The sequence below is a fragment of the Salvelinus fontinalis genome, chromosome 30, assembly GCF_029448725.1.
Source record: "Salvelinus fontinalis isolate EN_2023a chromosome 30, ASM2944872v1, whole genome shotgun sequence".
Classification (NCBI taxonomy): Eukaryota; Metazoa; Chordata; class Actinopteri; order Salmoniformes; family Salmonidae; genus Salvelinus; species Salvelinus fontinalis.
Window position 1 is genome coordinate 19580517 of NC_074694.1, and position 21713 is coordinate 19602229.

The window sequence follows — 21713 nt, forward strand, 5'->3', positions numbered from 1 at the left end:
TGGTGCTATGCTCTCCTTAGCTCTCTATGGTGCTACGCTCTCCTTGGTTCTCTATGGTGCTATGCTCTCCTTAGCTCTCTATGGTGCTATGCTCTCCTTGGTTCTCTATGGTGCTATATTCTCCTTGGTTCTCTATGGTGCTATGCTCTCCTTAGCTCTCTATGGTGCTATGCTCTCCTTGGTTCTCTATGGTGCTATGCTCTCCTTGGCTCTCTATGGTGCTATGCTCTCCTTGGCTCTCTATGGTGCTATGCTCTCCTTGGTTCTCTATGGTGCTATGCTCTCCTTGGCTATCTATGGTGCTATGTTCTCCTTAGCTCTCTATGGTGCTATGTTCTCCTTGGCTATCTATGGTGCTATGTTCTCCTTGGCTATCTATGGTGCTATGTTCTCCTTGGCTATCTACGGTGCTATGTTCTCCTTAGCTATCTACGGTGCTATGTTCTCCTTGGCTATCTATGGTGCTATGTTCTCCTTGGCTATCTACGGTGCTATGTTCTCCTTGGCTATCTACGGTGCTATGTTCTCCTTGGCTATCTACGGTGCTATGTTCTCCTTGGCTATCTACGGTGCTATGTTCTCCTTGGCTATCTACGGTGCTATGTTCTCCTTGGCTATATACGGTGCTATGTTCTCCTTAGCTATCTATGGTGCTATGTTCTCCTTGGCTATCTATGGTGCTATGTTCTCCTTGGCTCTCTATGGTGCTATGCTCTCCTTGGCTATCTATGGTGCTATGCTTTCCTTGGCTCTCTATGGTGATGTGTTCTCCTTGGCTCTCTATGGTGCTATACTCTCCTTGGTTCTCTATGGTGCTATACTCTCCTTGGCTCTCTATGGTGCTATGTTCTCCTTGGCTCTCTATGGTGCTATACTATGAGTTTTCTAGACGCTCTTATCCAGAGTGAGTGCATACATTTCTATACTTTTATGACTTTTTCGTACTGTACTTAGTTTTTTTTTATCAATAAAGCACTTTAGAATTTCAATGCTCTGCAAAATGACTATGACTATTAAAAGTAGTTGTAGAACTTTTCCCCATTATTAGGAAATGTTCTAAATTACCTTGACCCTGACCCGCTATAAGTGCAGAACATCACTGTCAAATAAGATAAAAGAAGGCTAGAGGTAAATAACACACAAGACGATTGCATTTGGAGAATTTTCCAATGGCAGCAGACTCTCTCTCCGTTTCTCTCTCCCTCCCCCTCTCTCTCTCTCTTTATTTTGCCCTTTCTCTCGCTCTCTACCTCCTCCCTCTTTCCCTCTCTCTCTCTCTCTCTCTCTCTCTCTCTCTCTCCTTCCCCCTCCCCCTCTCTCCCCCAAGGTCAATTCTAGATCATGCTGTAGGCTATATCACTGGACACTCGTCCCACAGCGGCCTGACCCCACCTCCTCGTCCCTCGTCCCTCAAACCCCCGACAGCCATCAAGCGACATCGATCAGACCAGCTTACTTATTGGCCTGCTTTATTTCTCTTACCTCTGGGAGGAAGTAAACTGTGGCAAGCGGCGAGTTAGTGTATCACAAATCGCACCCTGTTTCCTATTTAGTGCACTACTTCTGTATGACCTGGACCCATAGTGTTCTGGTCAAAAGTAGTGCACTATATAGGGAATAGGGTGCCATTTCGGATGCATCCCCGGAGCCAGCAGCACGAGGTTCACTCACACAGAGCTAATCTTCCAGCAGGAGCCGGATTAGATCACACTGCACCAAATTGAATCATCTCCCTGGTCCCTCTGGTTGAAGAGACCACATAGAGATATATATGGTGAAGAAGGGTGGTATAGAGCTGGGACCAAGGCTAGAGCTGTGCTGGGATAGCCTGGGGCTAGGGGCTGAGTATAGAGCTGTGCTGGGATAGCCTGGGGCTAGGGGCCGAGTATAGAGCTGTGCTGGGATAGCCTGGGCCTAGGGGCTGAGTATAGAGCTGTGCTGGGATAGCCTGGGGCTAGGGGCTGAGTATAGAGCTGTGCTGGGATAGCCTGGGGCCAGGGGCTGAGTATAGGGCTGCAATCTAAGAAAAAAAGGTCCCTCCTTCAGAGAACCCTTTGAAGAACTCGCTATGGTTCCAGATAGAACCGTTTTGGTTCCAGGTAAAATTATTTTGGGTTCATCTTGAACCGTTTCCACAGAGGGTTCTACGTGGATCCTAAAAGGGTTCTACCTGGAACCAAAAAGGGTTCTCCTAAGGGGACAGCCGCAGAACCCCTTTAGAACTATTTTTTCTAAGAGTGTGGGGCTGGTATTAAGATTAGATCACATTGCAGCAAATCCTCCCCCTGGGCCCTCTGGTTCAAGACACCACACAGTGATACAGGGATACATATGGATGAGACTAGGCTGTGTGTGGGGGGTGTATGTGAACTCTGAATTGTTCCCGCATGCACACACACTACTTGGTATCATGATACTTTGGTCTGGTATTGTATTGTCACTAAAATGTTGGTATCCTGACAACACTATTCTATTCATAGTGCATTACTTTTGACCAGAGCCCTTTGGCCTTAGGGCCCCCCCATGGGCCCTGGTCAATAGTAGTGCATTAGATAGGGAATAAGGTGCCATTTGGGACACACACTGAGTCTGGACAGTGCCAAGGCCACCTCACAGAACAGCTGCATGTCCTAGTGAGAGCCCACAGAACAGACAGGGCCAATCCTGAGTGGAGTCAAGCCGAACGGACTGGGCCAACTCTCAGTGGAGTCAAGCAGAGAGAAATGGCATGGAAGGTTGATCTAATGATCAGTTCCTAACCAGAGCCAGATTGCCCCTTTAGCCCATAGAGCAATCCCTAACATCCAACTGTATCTTATCTACATACTGTAGTTTTTTTTATGGATGTGTGTTTTTGTTCACACATTTTTATTTACCTTGTCTCTTCACATCTGTTAATAGTTATTCCAAGTCTTCTGTGTCGTGCGAAATATACAATTCATCACAGCCTAGCCAACACTACTTGGAGATGAGAACCCAAGTAGTATGAAGGCTGCTATCATACTCATCCCACAGCGTTTCAGCAAATGATCTCTCACCCCCCTCCTTACGTTCTCTCTCCACCAACCACTTGCCTTTAGGCAGGTTAAGGTTAATCATCTACATTTTTTCTCTCTTTCATCTTCGCTCCTCTAATTTCCATCCCCCAGCCTTTTACATCACATTGACATCAACACAGCCACCAAAGTGTTTAACATTTGGTGGCTAATATGTTTGGTTTATGAAAGAGGGTGAACAAAACCGACGTATAGAAAAGGCCCATAAATCAAATGGCAGTGACAGGAAAGGGAAAGCACCCTGTAAATAAAATAAAATATTTTGGTAAAATATTGTTTTATACTAGCGCTTAGATTAATGAAATAATAACACAACGCTGCTGGCTTGGGAGGTCACTGCCCACATATAATAGGCTATTCAATCATACCCAGCAAGAGGTCTCTCTCCTTCTCTCCCTATGTTCTCTTCTCTGTTCCACTGCTGAGCACCATGCACCATGCATGTCAATAGACGTTACTCATGCCATGGCCATGAGCATTCCAAATCCAGCTTTGGAAAATCCAGCTTTGGAAAATCCAGCTTTGGAAAACAAGGTAACGGCCTATAGACCACCAACCACTGTAGCACATTATTTAATTAGGTGCTGTCTGGCAGACATATTAAGAAATAACTGAAGTCAAATTGAGACTTTGCATCTAAAGTCCTATATCCATATTATGACTTGATAAATTCCCTAGCAAGAGTAAGATAAGGACACATCCTCCTCACCAATTGAAACCAAACAATTTATAGGCTATTCCGTCACAGCAATTGAGAAAATAAATCATCAAGCATCGTCTGTGCTAGACCCTTGAATTGACTCTGCTTGTTGGCCTTTAACAGATGAAGCTATGCCAATTCTTCCGCCATTGTAGTCAATATTCTGTGAACCATGTTTGCAATATTTTGGTATTTTCTTCCATTTGATGTTGGCCTATCTCTTCCTCGGTGGAGATAAACCCCAGACATGGCTCACTGACACACGTGCATGCACAAATAATAATAATAATAACTTGTCTTTGAGGGAACAGGATTTCCCAGTCATGTCTGCTTGGCTGTCAGACCCCACTCCTCCCTCCTCTCCCTGTATGCTGATTCCTCTCTATTCATATTTTCAATTATTTCTTACTCCTTTCCAACCTCCTTACATTCCTCCAAACTTCCATCTCTCTGGCTTTGCGTCAGCGTCATCAGCATGCTAAACTTTGACGCTAAGGCATTTATCGCATCCCAAATGGCACCCTATTGCCTACATAGTGCACTACTTTTGACCAGAGCCCTACATAATGAATAGGGTGCCTTTTGGGGACGTAACCAATGTGTCTGTTTATTCGTTTTGAGTGGCAGATGCCAGATTTAACCCTAGCAAGGGGGAAACGAGGAGAAGAGGAGCTCGCCTCAGCGGTGGTTTTTAGAAAAACACAACTCCCGGGACCCTTCTCTGGGTTCACCAAGTGGTGGAATTGCTTTCTGCAGAGGCATTAAGCAAACCGAAAAGTAAACACTTGCTGTAGCCCCCCCCCCCCCCCCCCTCCCTAACCCCTGCCTGATTCCCTTTAGGAAAGGTCTATGATGCATGAAATACATTATTGCCCTAGCTAAGGGAATGGAATAACATCCATAAAATATTGTGGCGTTACCTTTTAGTCTTCCAGCAGGCAGCAGCGGCCTCGCTCTGGCATTGTCCCCATTGTCCCCAGCCAAAAGGGCAAATACTCACTCACACAGGATATTTTTTTTTCAGTATAGGCTACTACAGCAGTTTCATTATAATCATTGTAAGTTTATGAAGAGGATAAAGAGAATATGGATAAATTGCTCAAAAGACCAAATGCTCACTCATACCAGATTCAAACCATTTGACTCATATTGTGCTCTGTTCAACAACAACAAAAATCTGGGGATTTACACTAGGCACTTATCAGGCTTCCTCTAATCATTGTGAGTTTATGAGCATATAATCAAGAAAGAAGACTAGAATCTGATACAGACGAATATTATATATATTTATCATTAATATGAATACCTTATTGCCCCCTGTTTTCCTCTCATTATTACAGTCTATTCGTTTTTCTCAAAAGCAAACCAAGACTGAGGATCGGATACAGTTCACAGCAGAAAAAATGTATAGAAATCACTAGTATTCTGTGTGCACCTTTTAGTATTCATGATGACATTAGCACACGTATTAACATATTAACCTACTTGGCATACATTTCATCATGCCATTCATCACTGTATCCATATCCCCCCACCCATCCATCCAGGACTTCTTCTAGCTAAAGCAGCCACTTGGGTTGTGTCCAAATTGACACACAATGGCTCTGGTCAAAAGTAGTGCACTATATAGGAAATATGGTACCAATTCGGATACACCCTGAGTTTAGCTGCGGTCATGCAGAGACAGAAAGCTTCCATATGCCCTACTCTCATTTCCTGTCCCTCTCTCCCTTGGACCCAGACACACTCACACTGAGCATTATGGGTAAAAGGGCTCCAGATCTCCGCTGCACCATTTACTTGGAAGGTCAAGCACGGTTTATTAATCATCACAGCATTGGTTGAACTCATTTCATGCTTGCTCGGACAGTTCTGTGTTCAATTCACAGTCCTGTGAGCATTATCAGATAGCAAGAGTCACTCTGGGCTCGCACATGCATGCCTGAAATCAGACACACTCAGGTCCACACTCAGGGTCATGGACATAGACTTACGTAGGCCAAGGCCAGCTTGCCGTACTGAAAGTAAAGGGAGGGATGGAGGTAATCGATGGATGGATGAATATAGGGGTGAATGGTATCATCTCTTCTTCTCAAGGACAAATGGCTAATTAAAGAAGTGACGGAAGATTGAGTTAAGTTAATATCTAAAGACAGACTTAATACCTGACTTAAGTGTAAGTAAGGAATAGATGGAGGGATGGATGGGTAAATAAAGGAAGCAAGCAAAGAATGGATGGTGTCACTTCATTGTCTCGAGGACATTCAGCTAATTAAGGACACATGTAAAACCATTGTTAAGTGAATATGTTAGGAAAGGAGCAGCTCAAGCAGGGGTTGAGTTGATAGAGTGATGGAGGGATGGGGTCACTTCTTCTTAAAGACTCAAATTAAAGTAACTCTCCATTGTTTCCAGATGTCTATTAGATATGGCCTATAATTAACCTATAATTAATTACATATGAGTGAAATTGTTTTCCTTCCAAAAAATGGTAATGAAGTATTTAAAAAAACAGATTTTCTGTGTTGGAATAGTGTGGGCGTATACCGGTCATTAAAAATATGCATGCGAGTAGACCACTGATTGGACTGCTCATCCTCCTCAGGAGGCCAACAACATTATTTTGGTATAAATTAACAGAACATGAAGTGAGATTTTCACTGGACAGTTACGTACTTTAAGGACAAATGTAACACCTGTTTGTTACTTAACACAGCTTACACCAGCAGTAGGATGAAACAGATGATCTGTCTGTTCGTGAAGGAAGAGATAGAGAGATGAATGGATGGCATTACTTCTTCTTCTCTCATTTGAAGAGGAGAGATTATAAGTAATACCATTTTGTGTTGGGCCTTCTGGAAGGAAGCTATACTCCAGCAGTAGGTTGCTACAGTGACCTTTCTACTAGGGCTGATCCTCTGCTGTGGTGCGACAAGTCTGAGATTGACAGCTGGTGATTGTGGTGAGGAAATGTTGGCGCTACTGTACAACTAATCTGTGTGGATTACAGTGACGTGTCAGTAAGTAACCTTTTGACTAATACAAAAAATAAGACAACTTTTTCAAATAGGGGGACTAGATATATAAAGTACTTTCATATCGAAACAATAAAACCGAAATATATTAAAATATCCTCAAATAAAAGGTGAACTTCTGTACTGTCCCCTCATGAAACATTTGATCTCAAAACCAAAATGCTGGCGTATAGAGACAAATTTACAAATAAATAGGTTTGCAAACATAGTCCTGGGTGGGATACTACATAACCATCTATCTATCATGTTACATGCATGGTTATAGCTGACTAAACTGTCCTGGATGTAATACTGAATTGTGGTGAACATCCTTAAAGGGTAGGTAGCATAAACGTAACCACATGTAACATGTGGATTTGCATTAGTATACACATCAAAGTCCCAATGCGAAGTTACATCTCACTTTTCTATTTTTGCCAGGTATTACATAAAACCCATCAGAAATCCAAAGAATGGCATGTCATGCCATGGTGTGGGAGAGTCAGTGAAATGTAATAGCTATATAGCACGAAAAATCCCTATTACATAGATTCCAGATGTCAGTCAGCTAGCGTGCTAACACTAAGCCAAGGCGGAAAAAGTCACAAAACTCAAATCTCCCTACAGCCTACTTCTTAGATACTTCCCAGAGAACATGCCATAAAGTTGACAAAAAGTAGAACAGACGAGGTACTACACAATTAGCAGGTATGATTTTCTCTTTTGTTTTGAGGCCACGGCAAGAAGGCACCAGAGCCTGTCGTGCTAACAGGTTCCCACTAGATAACACAGCCACAAAGTCTGTGAAGAGCATGAGGATGCTAACGTTAGCCAGCTTGAGCTAGCTACCGAGCTAGCATACGAACGAGGTATCACAGAGTAGATTCTCCATTTGATGTTAAGAAATAGTCCGTTGTGGGCAGTTTAGAAGACATCTGGAAATGAGTAAATATGTAATTTTGTAGTTATAGGTAACCAGATCGTGACTATGACTATGTTACTAAGTCTTTGACCACACCGGTGGCAATTTTTGCATGTAAATCTTCTTGGGGCAAACAAAATAATTGTTTTAGATGCATGCCAGCAAAAGACTAAACAATACATTAATTGCACTATAAAGGTGACAGTGCCCACAAACTGTTAGGGCCTACATAAAGCTGTCCCAACAGCAGAGCTTTCTTTTCAGCACCATAGTGTGAATCCTTACCACTGCTACACCTAGCTATCAGCGGAGCCTTGTCTGGCAACAAAATAGTTCATTCAGCCTCAAATACTGCCTTTTAAAAAAACATAGCTGATATGGCTGACTTTCTTAAACAAATGCGGTTTCTACTGACAATTGAGATGTACAAACTACGGCATAAGGGGACAACGAGCGGATAAGAGGCAATCCGTAATTTAGTTTAAGACATTAGTGAGCGAGCTAAATATAATTATTTGTTCAGCACTTATGAAATTTATAGCGACAGAATTCAGAACATGGGTCATTCTTACAGTGTTCTCCCTGCACACCAAGTCAGAGGCCTAGGATAAATAAAGGGGGCATATACGCAGACAATGAAAGCTCTTACAATATTCAATGATTACATTTCTCTAAAACAGGCTATAGGCTACATGTACACCACCAAGTCAGAACAGTAGGCTAAATGATGAGGGGGAAAGGGACCAAATTATTAGGGCGAGGCACATGGGTTAATAACAGCTTACTACACACTTAGTATTACTTTCTTAGCTACAGTATACATATCTCCCTGGCATATTACATAATTTATGCAGCAGCATACAATACATTTTTAGACACCTTGTTGTGCTGTGCTCACTTGAACAGGAAGGTGGTGCGGCCGTCCTTGTGGGCAAATTTTGTCATCAAACTTTATCATAAAAGTCTGGTATTCTCTGGGTTTATGGTGCATTCAAGACAACTGGGAACTCTAAAAAGATAATAAGGATGAAATCATGACGTCAGTCATCTTCAGGTCAAAGCTCTAGAAAGAGGCCAGAGTTCCGAGTTGGAGCTCGTTTTTTTTTCGAGTTCCCAGTTGTCTTGAACTCACTGAAGTCTGAGATTTCCCAGCTCCGAGTTTCCAGTTGTTTTGAACGAGGCAGAAGTCATGCTGGATTGACAGCATGGCCAATGCCCATGGTGTTGAATGTTTATCCTTTTAAGCTAGGAAAAGATACCCTTAAACCCAGACTTGAATCACACGCCCACTCCACTGAATAGCAGGCTAGTGATTTCTTTGCAAATGCTTGCAGTTAGCCTTCCAATCAACTCATTGTTGAATTTGTGGTTTATGTCCAATGGACGATGAGCACCTATACGTTTTATCTATAATTTATCTTCATATGACAAGGATTGAAAAGGATTTGCCAGTAGATTGTTGACATGATTCATGATGATGACTGCTTGTCTAGCTTGCTAGCTAAGATTTTGAAAGTATGCTGCCATGATCAGTCCAATCTAAGCTAAGGTAGATATAACGTGACCTGATTTTATCATTTTATCTGTTGCCAATGACCTTGAGCCTTCTTGGATGGGCACTTCTAATGTAACTCTATGGCAGCACCCAAGGGGCTTGAATTTTTGAGCTCTCCCCCTAGATTTTGCGGTGACGTACACTACCGTTCCAAAGTTTGGGGTCACTTAGAAATGTCCTTGTTTTTGAAAAAAAAGCACATTTTTTGTCCATTAAAATAACATCAAATTGATCATAAATACAGTGTAGACACTGTTAATGTTGTAAATGACTATTGTAGCTGGAAATGGCTGATTTTTAATGGAATATCTACATAGGCGCACAGAGGCTCATTATCAGCATCCATCACTCCTGTGTTCCAATGGCATGTTGTGTTAGCTAATCCAGGTTTATCATTTTTAAAGGCTAATTGATCATCATCAGAAAACCCTTTTGCAATTATGTTAGCCCAGTGAAAACTGTTGTTCTGATTAAAGAATCAATAAAACTGGCCTGCTTTAAACTTGTTGAGTATCTGGTGCATCAGCATTTGTAGGTTCAATTCAGGCTCAAAATGCAAAAGAATAAATTTCTTCTGAAACTTGTCAGTCTATTCATGTTCTTAGAAATGAAGGCTATTCCATGTAAGAAATTGCCGAGAAACTAAAGATCTCGTACAACGCTGTGTACTACTCCCTTCACAGAACAGCGCAAACTGGCTCTAACCAGAATAGAAAGAGGAGTGGGAGGCCCCGGTGCACAACTGAGCAAGAGGACAAGTACATTAGAGTGTCTAGTTTGAGAAACAGACCCCTCACAAGTACTCAACTGGCAGCTTCATTAAATAGTACCTGCAAAACACAAGTCTCAACGTCAACAGCGAAGAGGCGACTCCGGGATGCTGACCTTCTAGGCAGAGTTCCTCTGTCCAGTATTCTTTTGCCAATTCTTAATCTTTTCTTTTTATTGGCCAGTCTGAGATATGGCTTTTTCTTTGCAACTCTGCCTAGAAGGCCAGCATCCTGGAGTCGCCTCTTCACTGTTGACGTTGAGACTGGTGTTTTGCTAGAAACAATATTAGATATTTTTTTAGCTAAACAGGTGGGGCTCAAAACAGGTGGGGCAGAATAACGGGTCGCCACTGGACCACACTGTGTTGTTACGTTCTTGAGTAAAAACTCTTGCTTCCTACCCTTTAACTGTAGTACTGTATAGTACTATTACTATTAGTACAACACGCTCCTGTACTCGTACTATATTTTCCCATCCCAAGGATGTCAAATCCCAATATACTGTATGTTTTGTCATTTAACTGTATCTCCTAGGTTAACATACATGCATATTTCTTGTCAAACCAGCGTACAGTAAAGCAAGAATTGTATAGGCCTACAGTAAATCCATCCAGGTGTAGATAATAAACGACAGGGTAAATGACAGTGCATAACCAGAGCACATCTCTCCATGCCATCAATCCCACTAAAGGAAGGTCAGTCGGCCCTGTATCCGTTCATTATAGTCTAAGTAGTCTGGTTTGCTCCGTTACTTCACAACAAGGAGAACATGAACAGGCCTCACCCTCACCTGAAGCAAACCCTTCCCCCCTCCGCCTCACCCGTCCTCGCTCTCTATGTTACTTCCTCAGCACTCACATCCCTCATTCCTTAACTCCCTTTCCATCGTCCATGTTTTCCCCTTCATCTACATCCCTTCTCCCATTCCCTACTCTCCATTTCTCCCCCTCACTTACCTCCCCCCTCTCCAATCCCATTCCCTGTTCCCCACCCCTACCCTGCCCCCCCTAACCCCACGCTCTCACTCCAATTGCAAATTGTCAAACAAATGAACCCCTTCGCCAGGGACAAATGAGGAGAAATAGTCTTTAAAGAGGACCATTTATTTAAATCCCAACTGACAGGGTGGAATCTGTGATCCCATTTCGCTCCTCCTTGAGAGAAGTAGAGGATGAAGGGGGTTTGCATCGAGCATTTCAAAGCTATTTAAATGAGTAGTCCCAGTGCAACACCGCTAATGTTACAGAGAGAGAGAGAGAGAGAGAGAGAGAGAGAGAGAGAGAGAGAGAGAGAGAGAGAGAGAGAGAGGGAGAGGGGGAGAGGGGGAGAGGGGGGCAGAGAGAGAAAGATGGAGAGAGAGATTACGCAGAGGGAAAGCTGAGAGTGAGAGAGACAGACACAGAGAGAGAGAGTCTATATTATTTAAAAACTTTTGTGAGTGTTTACTTGCTTTGGCAATGTAAACATGTTTCCCATGCCAATAAAGCCTTTTGAATTGTATTTAATTTAAACTGAGAAAGAGAGAGAGAGCGAAGTGAGAGAGAGAGAGAGTGTGTGTGTGTGTGTGTGTGTGTGTGTGTGTGTGTGTGTGTGTGTGTGTGTGTGTGTGTGTGTGTGTGTGTGTGTGTGTGTGTGTGTGTGTGTGTGTGTGTGTGTGTGTGTGTGTGTGTGTGTGTGTGTGTGTGTGTGTGTGAAAGAGAGAGAGAGAGAGAGCGAGAGAGAGAAAGATGGAAAGAGAGATTGCTAAGAGAGAGAGAGACGTGGCCTCTTTAGGTTGACATCTATAGAGGAAGAAAGAGACCAAGCTAGAATTACACAGAGAGAAGAGAATCCTCCAATAATTTATTTCATTCAAAGCAGAGACATATCACCGTAGCTGTCGCTTCAAGGACATACAGTAGACCATCAGAGCTACTAGACCACCTTTTCAATACCTAATTTTGCCTCATTTCATTCCAACTACCGCTCTCAGTGCCTTTCATACACCGACACTGCCGCAATTTAGTGCCATACCATTACGTTCTGCTCAATCATATGTATATATCATGGTGAATAAGAGTCATATGATATCTGCTCGTCTCATTTTCTGTCTCTTTTTTCCCGATATATTAGTATATCTCCTATCTCTCCTGCTGAAACCCCAACCCAGCCACCCATCAAGGCCCCGACAGCCTTGCTGAAGGGAAATGACTTGTGACTAAATGACTGAAACATTACACGTTGTCGGAGGGTTATAAAACATGAATAAAACAGCAGGGGGTTTTATTATGTCAGGAAATGGTCAAAAGTAGTGCACTATTTAGGGAATAGTGTGCCATTTGGGAGGCACACTAAGCGTTTCAACCAGAGATTAAATGAAGAGAGGGAGAAAGGTTATTCTGGTAGCTTTTACATCAGTTCACTCCCTTAAAAGTTTCCCCCTTCAGTTCACAGTATCTTTCTCCACATCACAATATCTTTCTCACTCTCACTCTCTCTACCCTTTCTCCCCTGTCTCTCTAATACTCACTCTTTCTAGCTATCTATCTCGCTTCACCTTCCATACCCCTCCCATTTCTCTCTCTCACCCGCCCCCCTCTCGCTGTCTCTCTCTCTCCCCTGCTGTACCATCATGAAGCTAGGCTCTCACCACTTTATGGTTGTTTTCTGTCCGTCTAATTTTACCCTTGGGTACGCTTGAGTAGAGTTTATAAGAGCGGCCATAATTTTAAACACTTGTTTCAGGCGCCATTTCTCCCTGGGTTTATAATTTCCTTCGCTTTGCCTTGGTGATGGACTGTTAAAGAAGATGTGGAGAGGAGAGTGAAGCATTCTGGGATGGGAGCGATATGGGATGGCACTACAACGACATACGAATAAATTGTTGAGGTTCCGCACTCAAAAAAGGGATTTTCAAAGTTCCTTTATGCTATTTTATTCATTAAGGACAAATGAAAAGACCACCATTTGTCTGTTAAACAATCGTCAGTGTACGTGACTACCTCCCCATAACAACTATCTTTCTCTCTCCACCCCAACTAAAGGAAGGACAGGGAGTGGGTCCAGACATACACCAACCCCCCTCCTGAATAGCAACCCTCTAGCTGGATTTTGCTTCAACCTAACCCTAATCTTATACATCTGATTCTACTAATTAGCTGCTCACCATGACCTTGATTAGCTGATTCAGGTGTGTTACAACAGGGAGATACAGTTGAAGTCGGAAGTTTACATACACCTTAGCCAAATACATTTAAACTCAATTTTCAACATTCCTGATGTTTAATCCTAGTAAAAATTCCCTGTTAGGATCACCTCTTTGTTTTGAAGGATAAATTAAATAATCTGTCTGTAAACAGTTTTTGGAAAAATGACTTGTGTCATGCACAAAGTAGATGTCCTAACTGACTTGCCAAAACTATAGCTTGTTAACAAGAAATGTGTGGAGTCGCTGAAAAACTACTTTTAATGACTCCAACATAAGTGTATGTAAACTTCCGACTTCAACTGTAAATACCGGGTAGAAATCCCTGCTCTATTGAAAAACAGCAGAGAGATAGACCTACAGTATTTACCAAACAAAACCCATAAAATGGTGGACCTACAGTGTATTTACTGCATGAGTAAGGCTAACCGATAACTGATGGGTTGTTCCATGGGTCAGGTGTTTGATTGTGTTGGACTACACTCTAATAATCCTTCATGTACATTTAGGTTTGGTTTTAGGTTATATTAAAAGCTTATTGTACATCTACTGCATGTGTGACGCTAACCAGTGACTCATGGGATTAAGAGGTTGTTCCATGGGTTGTGTTTCATAGACACCATTGGTGCTGGAGTACAGACTAATAAGCCTTAATGTACTGTACATTTAGGGTTGGTATTAGGTTACAGTATATAGATTGGCCACTGTATATCTACTGGTAATGACACTAATTGATGAGGGTCGTGTGTATAGTTTGATAGACCTCATTGGGCGCTGGACTATTAGTCTGATAATCCTTAATGAAGGTTAATCTGTCTGGACAAAGACACATCAGTGTCAGCACAATACAGACAGGAGCGCTAATACAACGCTAAGTAGTGAATCTCACTGTTCTCTGAACTCTATACTCCCTCCCCATCCCAGTCTGCTAAGTAGTGAATCTCACTGTTCTCTGAACTCTATACTCCCTCCCCATCCCAGTCTGCTAAGTAGTGAATCTCACTGTTCTCTGAACTCTATACTCCCTCCCCATCCCAGTCTGCTAAGTAGTGAATCTCACTGTACGGTACTCCCTCCCCCCCAGACCAGTCCGCTCATTGAAGATAAATGAATCCTTAATTCGCTGTAATAGCGACAAATGGACTACAGTTTTAATCCCGTGTTCGGACAGGAAAAAATTGGGCGGGAATTGAGCTGGCAACCGGAGGGTTGCTGGATTTCAAAACCTAAATGCCATTGCCTGCCATTGTGCCTCTTGAGCAAGGCACTTAACAACACACAACAACAGCTCCCAGTGCGCCAAATGTGGCAGCCCCCTGCACCTCTCCCAAACAACAAAAAAAGTGTATGTGCTTCTGTATGTATGTGTGTCTTTCTGAGCAGTTGGGTTAAAAACGGAAGTCAAATTTCGTTTGGACCTTGTGTGCAATTAATTGACCAATAAAGTAATCTTCATCTTATCTATAAATCGTTTTAGCTCATGTCCTTTTCTTTCACCCTCTGTTCATTAAACTTGTAGGAATATCAGATGAAACTGACACACAAAAAAAGAAGAGGGAAAAAAATATATCAAAGTATAAAATCCTTAATCCTTGTCATACCATAGTGAGGTAGCTACAGGGTTCATCTGATGGTCATGTCTTTGTTGTTGGGAGCAACACTGTCCCATTATTTCCTTCTTCTATATCTTCTCTATATCTTCCAAATTGGTCCCTATTAGCATGCATTGTGTGCTAATTGTACTGTACTGTACAACAGATGCTTGGGGTGAAGAAGGACAGGAGAAGAGCTTATGTTTCATGAGATTAGTATAGAGAGTAGAAGAACAAACTGATAGATTCAAGACACGCAGCAGGCAAAAGTAAAGCATTTCTATTATCTCTTTAAATCTCTCTATGATCCCTAGTGGTACATTGAGATATGTTTCCATAAGATCAGGGATGTGTTGTTGTTGCCCACTGGTTCTATATAATATTTGCAACACATCAATGATGGGTGGGGGGGTGTCAGAAGGGAGAGGGAGACTGAGTGGGTGGTATTCTGTCTCCCATTGACTCCCATTGGCATGCAGCCTAGCAGTTAGAACATTGGGCCAGTAACTGAAAAGCTGAGCTGACTAGGTAAAAAATATCTGCCCTTGAGCAAGGCATTTAACTCTAGTTTCTCTCGGGTCACCTTCGATAATGTCTGATCCCATGCCGTGACCCCACTCGCAGAGGGTGTCTCAGGCAACTAGCTCTCACAGTCTCACGTCAGAAACAGACGTTCATCCACGTTTTTCAAACAAATAATTTCAAGATTGTTGCAAACGTCAAATTCCAAAGTGTTTACGTTTAGGCATTAACTCCATATTTTTAAGGTTAGGCTTAAGGTTTGGGATAGACTTAAAGCAAAATCTAAAAACGACTTTTTATCGCTGGATTCGAACTTGCAACCTTTGGAGAGGCAGATATAGATGAATCAATAATGGCTGTTGATGCCGAAAAAAGGCTTTTGATTGTGTTGAATGGCCTTTTCTATTCTAAACATTGGAAACTTTAAACTTTCTAGCTGAATTTTTTTAATTTATAAAACATATTGTGTAAACGTCCTAAAGAAAAATATACACAAATAATACATTATCTGATGAAATTGCTTTAGAAAGGGGCACTAGACTAGGATGTCCCCCTGACCCCCTGGCAATTGTAACCGCTTGCAGAAAGAATTAGACAGGACCCAAACATAACAGGTATCAGTATTGGTAAACATGAATATAAACAAAAATTATTTGCAGATGATCTCCTGATGTACCTGACCAATTTTTAATACTCAAAAATCTCAGGTTATAAAATTTACATGGGAAAAAAGTAAATAATGGTAATCTAAGAAAAAACTCACAATCTACAGCAACCCTTTATGTGGACCACAAAGAATATGAAATAGTTAGGATGCTTAATAAGTGAAAACAAACAACAAATATATAAAGATAAAAAAAAGATTAAAAAAATAAACTATTGAAACCAAGACTTAAAAATAACTGATATTGACACAAGATGGAGGGAGTGTTGGAACATAACAAACAAAATTACAGTTAACGAAAATGTTTTCTTAATCCAGTATAAACTATTGTATAGAATGTATTATACAAGAGACAAAATTCTACAGCACAACGGCAGAGTCATGTCTGAAGTGTAAAAGTACTAATGACTCAATAATTCATGCCTTCTGGGAATGTTTCAAAATTAAGAAAGTTATGGGCGGAGTTGGCAAGATGGATGTCAGAGGTACTGCAATGTAAATGTACTTTTAATTTGTCTGTCTGTATATTTGAAGACATGATATATGAGGGTGCAGTGAGATACCCAATTGGTTGGACAATACTCTTCTCATCGATTATCTTTAAAAAACATATACTCAAAAACTGGAAATCAGCCAATCCTCCGTAGTTCACACAATGGAAAGGTCAAATGCTTTCTTATCAAAAAATCTAAAGAGAGTGGGCAATGGAGAGAAACAAAATGGTGCAGTTTGAGGCCATGTGGCAGGAAGTAATAAGGGATATACTGTAGGGGTGGGGGCTAGTTGGTCTGACCAGGTGTGATGTAGTGATGTTTGTATGTGTATGATAACTAAAGGAATCAGGTAACAGCACACACTGTTGCCCCTAGTGGCCGGTTTCCACATCATCTCCCGTCCTCAGACATGGATGGACGTCGAATACTGACTTGTATCACGGGTGACCTGGCTGGTCTCAGGAGGAGTGGGATAGACAAAAAACACATTTCCATTTCACCACACACTGTACAGGTTACACACTTGTACATGTGTGAAACAGGACAAATATAAGCTCCCCTTATTTGACCTTTTTGGAATGATTTAAAGCGAAAGTACAAGTTGTGCAGGCTTGATCTTCACTCCACGGGCGACGGTTGACAAGACGGCGGGCGAGGTCACGGAGAGGTTGCTTGACTGGCTGCATATGAACACAGCTCCATACCAACAAGTCACTCTGTTTCTCTTTCTATCTCCCTCTCTCCACCTCTATCGCTCTCCCTCTCTCTTTCTACCTCTCTCACCCTCTCCTCTCTCTCTTCTTTCTCTCTCCCTCTCTCTACCGCTCTTCCTCCCTCCTCCTCCCCCACCTCCTCCTCTTCACACCACCAGCCACCACATTATCTCCACTGTCGAATCTTTGACCCTGAACCGAAGAATAGATTGAAAATGTAACACAAGTAGCTAACCCACTGTAAACTCTCCTCTCTCTCCTTTCACAATGTTAGCTGGAGGAGGGGTGTGTCGCCAGCGTGTCAGCCTGTGGCTTGTGCCCACAAGGCCAGCGCCTTCTTCACACCTGTCTACAAGGATAACTTGGCTTGTCACGGGCAAAGCTAATCTGTTGCTAGGCTCAGTCACACTCAATCTCCTAGCGGCGCTTGCTCTCCTCTCGTCTTGTCCTTGAGTGTCTGCTAGCATTGTTAGCTGCTCACCTGCACTACTGCACTCTCTTCTCCTGTCCTTGCATTTGTGACTATGACCCAAATGGCAGCCTATTTCCTATATAGTGCCTATGTACAGTATATATAAAGTTTTTACCTCTATTTAGTCCCAATGGGCCCTGGTCAAAAGTAGTGCACTATATAGGGAATATGATGCCATTTGGGACATAGCCTATGTCTGTTGTTAGCATACCTGCTCTAGTGCTCTAGTCCAGGGTTTCTCATGAGCTGTAATCTGCCATTACATTGTGCACAGGAACCTGAAGTCAGAACATGAACCACTAAGTTAGGTAAAGGTATAAAGGAATAGAGGAGGAAGAGATGAGGTGAAAGTTTAAAAGTACTTAATCTAAGGAGGGCATTAGTACAGAGAGAGAGGGATAACGAGAAAATGAGAGAGAGAGCTCGACACCGAGAAAGAGAAATAAAAATGAGAGAGAGAATGGGAGAGAGTGATATGAAGGGGAACAGTGGAGAGGCCTATCAGAGAAAGCTGATGGAAGATGGATTATAATTTGGACGGCACTCGGAACACAAAGAGGGCTGTCTGATATCTAATCAGCTTCCCATTCAGTCGCTGCAAATGGCTCCCAAAAGTGCAATATAGCTCAGTTATTAATCCGCTGTTATCAAACATTTAGAGTTCATTACAGAGACCGCATTGGCCATTGCCAATTCATTTCATTCATTGAAAATGAAATATACTGAAATTGATGGGGATCATTATGTTGCTAATTTGTAATTTGCATCATAATGACGAAGCTGGTTCTCTCTGGATGGCCTGTTGTTGGTGACTATGAATCATTGTGGACTGTCAAAATGTCCTCACATCCCTACTCTATCGTATGTGGGTGAGCTCATCCATGTCATGGTTATGAGTGATTGTTGGTAGGTGCACTGGTTATGAGTTACTCATACAAATAGAATGAAGTGACTGTTGGTAGGTGCACTCAGGTCAGGGGATCTGGAATCTGCTAGCACACCTTGAGGCTGTTTTCATAGTGGCTAATGATATTGATCATACTGTATATTGATGTTAATGCACCTGAGAGAAATCCATTCACTTTCTGTTGTCATTGTGTGAAATCAATAAAGGTGAAAATAAACTTTCATTGTGTTACTTATTTTTGAGTATTTGTCAGAAGTATATAATCTATGGAATGTGTTCTGTGTGGAATGGTATAGTCTTCCTTGTGTTGGATATGAGCTACTCATAATAACTCCACTTCCTCCTCTCTCTCTCTCTCTCTCTCTCTCTCTCCCTCTCTCTCTCTGTCCCCTAACCCCCGCCGCTTGCTCCTCTCGCTCTCTCTCTCTCCCCCCTAACCCCCTCCACTTCCTCCTCTCTCTCTTTCTCTCCCCTAACCCCCTTTCTCTCTCCCTATCCATATCCCTCTCTCGTCCTCTCCACAGCTAATCCAACAGGTCCGGCGGTGAAGGGCTACCCTGGTCCATCGGAGGGGGTGTTCCGTGAGTCAAGTAGTACCACGGGGATGGTGGTTGGAATCATAGCGGCAGCCGCCCTCTGTATCCTCATCCTGCTCTACGCCATGTACAAATACCGCAACCGGGATGAGGGTTCTTACCATGTAGACGAGAGCCGTAACTACATCAGTAACACATCGCAGTCCAACGGGACGGTGGTGAAGGAGAAACCGCCGAACGCCGCCAAGACTTCCTCTAAGAGCAAGAAGAATAAAGACAAGGAGTATTACGTGTGATCCTTACTGTCTCTGGTCGTCACCACTGGCCCCTCGCAAAGATTGGACCAATTATTCAAACTTTTTATGACTCAAAAAGACGAATCCGGAGATCGGAAGACCAATAAAAAGTGTATAATAACGAACAAACAAAATTAAACAAAAACAACAAAAGAACATTTAGTCTTTCATTTTATCTAAGACATGGTGGGTGGTGGTATACTGGAAAGTGAAAAGGAGTAAAAAACGAAACATCTTCTTTTAGATTCTTCTACCCAAGCACACTGGACTATAAGAAATAGCACCAGGGAGATGGCGGTACTGTACTGGACTATACTAATGATAAGAAAGAGTGTCTCAACCTTATGGCAAGCTGCAGAATAATCAGATAATCAACCGAAGTACCTATACATCATGGATCAACAAACAAACTAACCAATTAACGCCATCTGTGACTTGTTCTGTTTATTACCAGGATATTGGTTAGCCAATATCTCACTCTCGAAGTTTGAGTTAAATGTGAGAGGAGAGATATACAATTGAGAAGTATACAATATTACAACAACAAACTCCAATGTTTTCATGTTATCATTTACATATCCTGTCTTTGTGTTTGCTGGGATCTTTACGAGAAAATACATAAAACACAAAACGCATAAATAAGGTACATAAAGAAAACCCAACTCCAAACATTTCCAACAACGGATGACGAGTGAAAGAAAAGAGATCATGGGAAGGCAAGGCAACAGTAAAGAAGGAAGTGAAAGAATAAAGATGGTACGTTTGTTTGAGGAATCAGCCAAAGTATTTGCACTTTTTATAGTGGCAGTAATGGCCCAAAACAGACTAATTTAAAAAATGGCCGCCCGATCTGTTAACAGTGCAAAGACAAAACGGCCTACGATTAATCTTGATCTTGAAAGACTTATGTCAAGTTCTATTCAAGATTCATCTTTGCCAGTTAAGAATTCTGGACGACTTGGTTTTCAACATCAGTGTGGAATCTAAGGCAATGTGTTTAACAGAATTCTGGAAGGAGAAGTCGGAACGTTCTGAACGCGATCATTCTGATACTGGAACTCCATGCACGTAAAATGTATCTTATTACAGTTACAGTACATATGTTTATATACAGTACAACCACATCTATATGTGCTTTCTGGACTGTGACAAAGTGGTGTTTTATAGCCTGTTGTATAGATGACCACGCAAACTATATCTGCTCCTCCTCCAACCATTTTTGGAATAAAAAAAAAGAATAAGAAAATTACAAAAATACAAAATTAAATGTTATTAAGTGTTGCTAGATATAGAAGATTTTACGATGACATCGATCCGCAATGCCATTTTTGGGGGGGATTATTTAATTATTCATTCCGCCTTTATACATGTGTTCCTGTTGAGTTTTTATACAAATGCCAACCTGATCTAATAGATATATTAACCCGGCCCAGTAGTAACCTGACTTGGTCCTCAAACTCTACAAAGCAATGATAATAGTGTACAGCAGAGGCATGGCATGATGATGACATGCAGGATGAGGTAACGTCTCCAGGGTTTCACTGCCTTTCTCCCCATTCCCGCCCCCTCCCAATTGCTGGGGCAATAACAGTAACAGACTGCCTTCCTCCCGATACCTGCCCGCCAAACTAAACCTAGCTACTTGAGAATGAAGACCTATATTCCGAATGATGATGATGATGATGTATGTGTTTCCAAGTGGTCCTATAATATGATTGTCCAGTGTACGCTTGGGCTGATGGAAACAATCTGAAGAAGAAATAAGACAAAGAAGCAACCATTTCAACCGTTTGTGTGTTTGTACTGTCATTCTAATGTCAATTCTATTCTGCTTTCCTGACGACCTGATGTACTTGGAATGAGTATGAGGAGAACTACTATGACCTATAAATAATGATGATTATGAATTCTTCCTTGTTTGTTTGTTTGTTTTGTTTATTTCTACCTGTGGTATTTTTTTCTACGGTATTTTATGTTCAAATTGTGACTATTTCTTTATTATTGAAATCAAAGTAAAATTTATTATGGAAAAAAATAGTTTTGAAAAATTAAATGAATAAATGAAATAAAATATTACCTAAGTGAACTTCAGTTGAGGAAATTCATTAAACTAATGTGTGGGTGCTACGGTAAGATTGTGAAGTGAGAAATGTGTATTGTTAATTACTAAATGGTTAATTGGTTTACCTTTCTGTTTATTTTTCTTTGTTATGTTTATTGTATTCATGTCAATTCTCTTCATTTCCTAGAATGATCTGTACATTTTATCCTAGATATAACTACTTAGCTAAATTATACACTACTTTATTAATCCAT

At 41.7% G+C, this 21713-nt stretch overlaps 1 protein-coding gene across 1 annotated transcript in view; it reads left to right on the forward strand.

The window, feature by feature from the left end:
• The window catches only part of LOC129828462 (neurexin-1a-beta-like), a gene marked incomplete at its 5' end in the record, with an annotated part of 106387 nt that extends 84904 nt beyond the window's left edge, over nucleotides 1–21483 (forward strand). The window contains one exon of the mRNA XM_055889496.1: nucleotides 19090–21483. Within this exon, the coding sequence (XP_055745471.1) occupies nucleotides 19090–19397 (308 nt within the window). The remainder of the gene's footprint in view (nucleotides 1–19089) is intronic.
• Nucleotides 21484–21713: the final 230 nt, after the last annotated feature.